This window comes from Poromitra crassiceps, assembly GCF_964638095.1.
Source record: "Poromitra crassiceps genome assembly, chromosome: 6".
Classification (NCBI taxonomy): domain Eukaryota; kingdom Metazoa; phylum Chordata; class Actinopteri; order Beryciformes; family Melamphaidae; genus Poromitra; species Poromitra crassiceps.
Window position 1 is genome coordinate 8,870,080 of NC_139627.1, and position 8,446 is coordinate 8,878,525.

Genomic DNA, 8,446 nt, shown 5'->3' on the forward strand with positions numbered 1-8,446 from the left:
TGTGAAAGAGGAATGGAGAAGTAGGGCTCCTCAGTGAAACATCTCCCTTCTTCTCCAGGTGGAAGCGGAGGCTGTCAACCGCTCTGTGACTGTGGCCAATCAGACCAACTGCCCTCTCTACGTCACCAAGGTGATGAGCAAGAGTGCTGCTGATGTCATCGCCCAGGCCAGGAAGAAAGGTGACCTAACCCTAACCCTAACCCTGAAACAGAATGCTCCAATGATCGCACATTAAGGCAACTTTAAATCCACCCTGAAACAGAATGCTCCAATGATCGCACATTAAGGCAACTTTTCTTCAACAATTTGTCACCATTTGATGGACTCTCTTCCAAAACGAGAAACCAAAGAAACAAGACTTTAAAATGAGATATGATCAAAGACAAAACCTTAATCTACTCCGCTGACAATGATTTAGATACATTTGTGGACTTCCAGAATTATGCGTGAGGTTTTGGACCTAAATATGCTTTCTTTTATTCTAGTGTCAACAGTTTTGACCACAAAATGTGCCCCTAGTTTCCTAAAAGGGCAGTGGTGGCCCAATGGTTAGAGAAGCGAGCTTGTGACCGGAAGGTCGTCGGTTCAATCCCCGGGACCGGCAGGATAAATCTGGGTGGGGAAAGTGAAAAGGCAGCGCTTGCCCCTCCCTCATTACCACCACTGAGGTGCCCTTGAGCAAGGCCCTTAACCCCAACCGCTCCAGTGGAGCTGATCAGTGGCCATCAGGTCAGACTGTGGTTGTACTGGTCAGCTTCCAGGTATGAATGTGTGTGTGAATGTGAACAGGGCACTCCTGAAAAAGAGAGCATTGCTCTCAGTGAGACTCCCCTGTATAAATAAAGGTAAAAATAAAATAAAAAAAATGCTCACGTCAAATCAAGTTTATGCTAAGTAACAAATGGGATTGTCATGTCGTGATTTACAGAAACCAAAAACAAAACAGATCAAATCAAAGTTAATAAAAACAAGTCATAGTACATGCACACAAACTCTTGGAGACTTTGCAATGTACTAACTCTAACCGAGTTCACAAAATTAGTCTCCAATTCATTGTCAGTTGAGAAGCTCCAGGACTTGTTTTTGGGTAGGATGCATGCAGTAAAAACATTTTAAAAACTCAGAGCATACTCTGTTTCATTATAATGGAAATGGACTTTCAGGCACTGTGGTCTATGGGGAGCCAATCACTGCAAGCTTAGGAACAGACGGCTCACACTACTGGAGCAAGAACTGGGCCAAGGCTGCTGCCTACGTCACGTCCCCTCCACTGAGCCCTGACCCCACCACACCGGACTATCTCAACTCCCTGCTCTCCTGGTAAGAGAGGACACTCTACATCAGGGGTGGCCAAACTTGTTTGGTTGTGGCCCGCATACAGAAATATATAAGGAGTCGCGGGCCAAACAATATTAAGCGCGGCAGTTTTCGCGGCAAAAAGATTTGACCAGAAAACCCTTCAAAAATCATCAAATTTCAATCAAAAATGGAATTTCTACCCAAATAAATATATGACACATAGTTTATTGATGTGCTCACCTATTACAATGGGTATTTCTGTATGTTTTCAAATTTTCTTTTCCTGTGCCAACAGGTTAAGACAGAGATAATTTAACATAACATTAGTATTAAACATTCATTCAGTATTAAACATGTTTAAAAATAAATAGACCAGGTCAGGGTACTCAAGTATAACCCATTTTCAATGGTTTTAAATTGAAAAAACAAAATGGGGGGGAATACGTTTTTTTGTTTTTGTTTTTCCATTCCTTTTTCTTTATTTTTTTGTTTTTACGTTTTTTTCCCCGTTTTCATTTTTTCGTTTCCGTTTTCCGTTTTAAACTTTAAACAGAAAAATTGCTAAATTCATGGCGGGCCACTTCGGGCCGTAGTTTGGCCACCCCTGCTCTACGTTCAAAGTGGAGATACGGTGACAGACGACATGATGATAATAGATTCATGTGTTAGTATTATTTGTTGTCCTCTAAGCCTGTCAGAGGATTTCAAACTATGAGGTGCAGCAACTCTCTTGTCAAGAGCGTGTAAAGGCGGAGCATTGTGCCAGGCTTTCTGATGTATGTGGTATTAACCATCAAAAGAACCAACACAATGCCCTCTTGACCCCATGTTCCCTGCACTGTGTAGTGGTGACCTGCAGGTGACGGGCAGCGCACACTGTCCCTTCAGCACCGCCCAGCGCGCTGTGGGCAAGGACGACTTCAGCCTGATCCCTGAGGGCGTCGGTGGTACTGAGGAGAGGATGCCCCTCATCTGGGACAAGTGTGTGGTACGCACATTTTTAGTTCTCTTTCAAAATATAGGGCATAAAGCATGTACATTATGGGGAAAGACTACACAAAGGCCACAGGTTCGATCCCAGCATCCATCAGATTGTGTTTTTCCATACGAAAAGCTGCCCTGACAACCGTGGCCGTGGTTGTGCGAGACGTCACCACGGCCCGCTTGGAGACGGGTCCGGCCGCACTTTGGCCCCATTCGAGCGCGCCATGGCACGGCGTGGGACTTAAAAAAGTTGAAAGGAAACAGAAATCAGCACAGAATGGCGTGGTTTGGCGTGGCCACAGGTGTGGATGGAAAAGGGTAGAGGTCTTCACGGGTCCAAAATCCCGGACCCTAATGGACCCGGGGAATTTGTGCCCGAACCCGTAATGGACCCGTCTATTATTAGACATCTGAGACCCGGCCCCGTTCAGAACCGATAAATGTCGGACCCGGACCCGGTGTGGACCCGTCTATTATTACAAATCTGAGACCCGGCCCCGTTCAGATCCGAGAAATACCGAGGCAGAGACTAGTGGTGTAGACGTCAAAGTTGCTTGTTAACTGCTACAAGTTGTATATCAAATTAATGCTGCCTAACGCTAGTTAGATAGTACAGTGGCAGTCTCTCTATGCTACCGCCGTTCCTTTGCCCAAAAACACACACAACAGCGCTTGAAACAATCACATACATGTTGTGACTTGTGTACTCACCATGCGATCATCGAATAATAATCCAAAAGTACAGTCATCTTCAATTAAATCCATAGCAAGAGGAGCCAGCAAGAGGGTTACCTCTCTGCAACGAAAATCACTTCCTCGTTTGCCTGAGGCGCATGTGTACGCATGTGTTGGTCACATGCGCCTCATGTAAACAGGCCCGCGGGAAGTAGGGGTGCTGCAGGTGCTGCAGCACCCCCTAGATTTTTTCAATTTTTTTTCCAATTTTTTTTTTTTTTTTTTACAAATGTAATTAAAAATATTTTGCAGTGCACTATGTTCCTTTCTTGTTTAAGAATGTTTCGGGAAATGTAGCCTATTTAAATAGAATTATCAACAATAACAATCAAGGAAGTTACATGCTTGTAGGCTATAGAGAAGAAGAAGAAGCGCGCATGCACGCACATGTTGTGTTGAACCAACCAACAACCAATACGAATTGTTTAATCTGGCAATAAAGAAATGTGAACTTGACATGCTATTTTAATAGCCTACTCAAAAATGCACCTCCCACTTCACAGCAAAGAGAGGAGTCAATGTTTCTTGATATATGCCATTCAGATCAGAATAATTAGTCTAGTCATTAAGTTTGCTGATAATATTTCTGTCATGTTAAGTCTGTGTCATGTTAACTGGTGTATTCAGAGCAAATAGGGAGATATAGAGCATTATCATCATGCTATATATCTCCCTCTTTGCTCTGAATGAGTGAGAAAAGGAGAAAATACTGAATAATTACATCACAATAGTATCCTAATGTTAATTTAAAATGAGATATTCCTCTAAATATGGCAAAAAAATGTAAAAAAAAAACGTCCAATTTTTTTTCGGCGGGGCCCTAGCGGGCCCCACCGAGAGTCCCTTCCTCCCAGCACCCCCTGCTTAAAATGACTTCCAGCGGCCCTGCATGTAAACGAGGAAGTAATTTTCATTGCAGATGGGAACGCTCTTTGCTAGTTATTTTCTCTATGGATTTACTTGCAGTTTGTGACAACAAGCCTCACGTGTGCTGTTTTGATGCGTTTCTCTCGTGATCAGCGCTGATCGCCGGGTCCACTCGGGTCTTATTGGACCCGGCATTTCACTGTCAGAGCCCCGAGACCCGTGACAATCGCTACCGGAACCGACCCAGACCCGGAGGCACTTCTTTTGAATGGACCCAGACCCGGCCGGGTCCGGGTCGGAACCTCGGGTATTCGGGGGGTCGGGCATACCCGAAGACCTCTAGCGCAAAGCCTTGAGACTTGCCCGGCCACGACCCATTGCTGCGCAGCAGCTATAATTAGTTTTGAGTTTGAGTTTAACTTTATTGTCCCATAGGGAAATTTGTGCAGCAGCAATAGAGTGTGACAAATGATGGCAGCCTGGGCTACGGGTTAACAACTCTACCTAACCACGTATTGCACTTCAAATATTGCACTTCAAGTATTGCACTATCCCAAAACCGCATTTCATTCCATTTCATCAGATAAACCAATACCATCATAAAACCATAGTTCCTTAAAAAAACAAACATTAAAACCACTGACTGTAAAAGGATAAAAAGTAAAAAGATAAAAATGTATATATAAAACTAAGGCAAGATAAAATATGACAAGACAAGACAGGCTGCAGGGACAGCCGAGCCCAAAGTGAGCTACCATGTGTAGTATAATGTCAAGGGACATAAGGGACACTGCCCCCTAGTGGGAGGACAGGCAGTTTATTTAATAAGGCTATAGATGTTGGGAGGAAGGAGCGCTTGTAGCGGTTACTCTTAAAGCTACAGGCTCTGAAGCGCCTTCTGGAAGCTAGTAGCTCATAATCAGGGTGTAGAATGTGGGTGGAGTCGTCCAGAATTTGGAGGGGGGGGGAGTCCCTCTGCCCTATGATCTTCATAGCAGTTTTACATTACATTACATTACGTCCCTCTGCCCTATGATCTTCATAGCAGTTTTTATCATTTTGTTGATTTTAGACTTGTGCTGGACAGAGAGGGTGCCGAACCATGCCTCCATACCATACCTTATTAGGCTACCCAACACTCCATTGTAGAATGTTAGCATGATCTTAGAGCTTACTCCAAACAGTCTCAGCCTACGGAGAAAGTGGAGTCTTTGGGCTAATTTGCCGCACATATAATCAACATGTATATTCCATTTGAACAGGTTGTCGATTTTTACACCCAAGTATTTGTAGGAGCTAACTTGTTCAATGCAGCTCCCGCCTATGACCACTGGGTCGTGGACTTTGACCGCTTTGGGATCAAAGATAATTTCTTTTGTTTTAGATGTGTTTAGGATTAGATTGTTGCCCTCACACCAGGCCTCAAAAGCCGAAATCTCCCTGTGATACACTGAGGGACAGTCATCTGCACACAGCAGGCTCAACATTATTGTGTCATATATATATATATATATATATATATATATATATATATATATATATATATATATATATATATATATATATAGATATATATATATATAATCATATCATAATCATATTATGATTAAGACATTTTTCTAGGCACATTCACAACACATATTCCTCATGTAAAGATGAAGTTGTATTGAGACACTTGAGCAGGGTTCGCATTCGGACCAAGGAAGGGTAAATCTAGTACAAGCAGTTTAATTGGAAAGGTCAATTTTGACTATGGTTTCTGAGAGGATGCGGAGAGGAGAAAATGCCTTGGGTTAAAATGATTATACCTTTGTGGTTTATTAACACATATCACTGTTTAATTTCACACCCCATACAGTGTTTGGAAAGTTACTCAGGAAGTGTAATTAGTTACAGTAGTTATTACTCATTTAAAAAGTAATCAAATGTTACAACTTGTTACTTGGTTTCAAAAGTAATTAGTTACGTGACTCATTACATTATTACTCTTGCTGTCTCCCTTCTGAAAAAGTGACATAATATAACCTGTTTTAGTCAAAAGTATCGATAGTATCGATAAAAGTCAATACTAAAAATTTGAAACGGATACAATACTCATTTGCAACTGTATCAATATCAGCAGTGCTTTCTCTTAATGAAAAATCAAACATACCACTGATTTCTCCCTCCCTGTCATTGGTTGGTATCTTTTGCTTCAACAAGTTCCAAGTGTTCTGATAGGCTGATGACTAGAGCAGGGCTAATCTGCTGTGTTCTGATAGGCTGATGACTAGAGCAGGGCTAATCTGCTGTGTTCTGATAGGCTGATGACTAGAGCAGGGCTAATCTGCTGTGTAAGGTCAAAGTTTTTAATGAGTTTTATCAGGCCTAGATTATGGAGAAGCGTCCATCTGTCTTTGTTTATTCTTTATGCCTCTTGATGTGTTGTTGTCATCCCGCCGCGTGGTATTGAAAATGGTATCGAGTATCGATATTTTCCTGGGTATCGGTATTGAAGTAGACATTCTAGTATCGTGACATCCCTAACCTGTTTAGCCAGCTCCTTTTAGAAGTGAATCCACTTTATTTATTACCCGAAGAGCAAAAAGTCTGTCCAACAACAGCCATTGCCTGGGAAAAAAAAACAAATCCTTACTAGCTCACTCATTGTGAGTCCCTCCGTGTAAGAACAGCAGCTACGTTTGAACGTCAACATTCTCTTCTCTTTCTCACCTCCGGCACCGTTTCAGGTGACGGGGAAGATGGATGAGAACCAGTTTGTGGCGGTGACGAGCACCAACGCCGCCAAGATCTTCAACCTGTACCCCCGCAAGGGTCGCATCGCTGTGGGCTCAGACGCCGACCTGGTGCTGTGGGACCCGGACGTCACCAAGATTATCTCCGCCAAGACCCACAACTCGGTATGACATCACTCATAAGTTCATTCCGCATCGTATTGAGATCTTGAGAACACTGCAGGTCTCATATCTTCAAAGGCAAATATTTGATTCAAAAGCAACACAGGCAGCGACGTGCCTTGAAAGTTCTTGAAAGTTTGTGGATTTAAGAAACATTTCTAAAAAGGTCTAAAAAGTCTGAAAATGAGTGGAAGTCCTTGAAAGTTGCTTATCATAATCATCGTAAAATAAATACTATTAAATTATATTTCACCAACACTTATTCTATCTAGACTTTTTTTTTACATTACAATTTTGAGTCCTTGAATTTCACAAAATAAGTATGTGAAAAGTCCTTGGATTTGATGTCCAAGATGAACAGAAAAGCAAATATCCTGTTGTGTGATATATGGCAAAATGACAGCAGGCTCTCCCTCTAAGGCCTGCTGACTGCTGAACATGAACTTCAGCTACAGGGTGTGGCCTCACACTGACTGGGCCTGGGCCTCACACTGACTGGGCCTGGGCCTCACACTGACTGGGCCTGGGCCTCACACTGACTGGGCCTGGGCCTCACACTGACTGGGCCTGGGCCTCACACTGACTGGGCCTGGGCCTCACACTGGGCCTCACACTGGGCCTGGGCCTCACACTGACTGGGCCTGGGCCTCACACTGGGCCTCACACTGGGCCTGGGCCTCACACTGACTGGGCCTCACACTGGGCCTGGGCCTCACACTGGGCCTCACACTGGGCCTGGGCCTCACACTGGGCCTGGGCCTCACACTGGGCCTCACACTGGGCCTCACACTGGGCCTGGGCCTCACACTGGGCCTGGGCCTCACACTGGGCCTCACACTGGGCCTCACACTGGGCCTGGGCCTCACACTGGGCCTGGGCCTCACACTGGGCCTCACAGTGGGCCTCACACTGGGCCTCACACTGGGCCTGGGCCTCACACTGGGCCTCACACTGGGCCTCACACTGGGCCTCACACTGACTCAAGGGAGTGATGTCATCCTTATAATCTGCCAGAGAACTGAAACACATCGTTTCAGATTGTTAGCAGGCAAATCACTACTCTGTGTGTGTGTGTGTGTGTGTGTGCGTGTGTGTGTGTGTGTGCGTGCGTGCGTGCGTGTGTTTGCGTGTGTGTGTGCGCGCGTGAGAGAGACTCTTATTCTTTATGTTAATGGAATCTAATTACCTGCCATGTTCTTTGGTTTCTTTCATTCCGCTTTGGTCAGGAAATGATGGACTAATGTTCATGGGAGAAATTGCTCATTTGGAGTGTGTGTGTGTGTGTGTGTAGTGTGTGTGTGTGTGTGTGTGTGTGTGTGTGTGTGTAGTGTGTGTATAAGTGTGTTTCTCTGTGTGTGTGTGTGTGTGTGTGTGTGTGTGTGTGTGTGTGTGTGTGTGTGTGTGTGACTTAGGATGTCCCAGCCTACTGGTGACCTCATTTAAGGTTTGCAGAGACTGCCAGCAGGCTGCCATGACCTCAGCCTTAGTTCCAGTAGCTTTTAGGAGCGAGTGGTCGTACAGCTTCCACATCCCCCACCCCCGTCTCCTCCCCTCTCACCCCACCATTTCCTCTCACACACCCAAACACAAAGCATAGTAGTAACCAGCGCGCTCCGTCCTGTGGCCCCAAAACCACCGCGCCACATCAGTCGTCCTCTCTCAGT

General features: G+C 44.7%; 1 protein-coding gene across 1 annotated transcript in view; it reads left to right on the plus strand.

Moving 5' to 3' along the window:
* Positions 1-8,446, plus strand: part of LOC310778259 (dihydropyrimidinase-related protein 2) — a 29,978-nt gene that overhangs the window by 16,679 nt on the left and 4,853 nt on the right. Inside the window, exons 7-10 of the mRNA XM_083638636.1 lie at positions 59-179; positions 1,164-1,320; positions 2,146-2,287; positions 6,615-6,785. Of these exons, the coding sequence (XP_083494762.1) occupies positions 59-179; positions 1,164-1,320; positions 2,146-2,287; positions 6,615-6,785 (591 nt within the window). The remainder of the gene's footprint in view (positions 1-58; positions 180-1,163; positions 1,321-2,145; positions 2,288-6,614; positions 6,786-8,446) is intronic.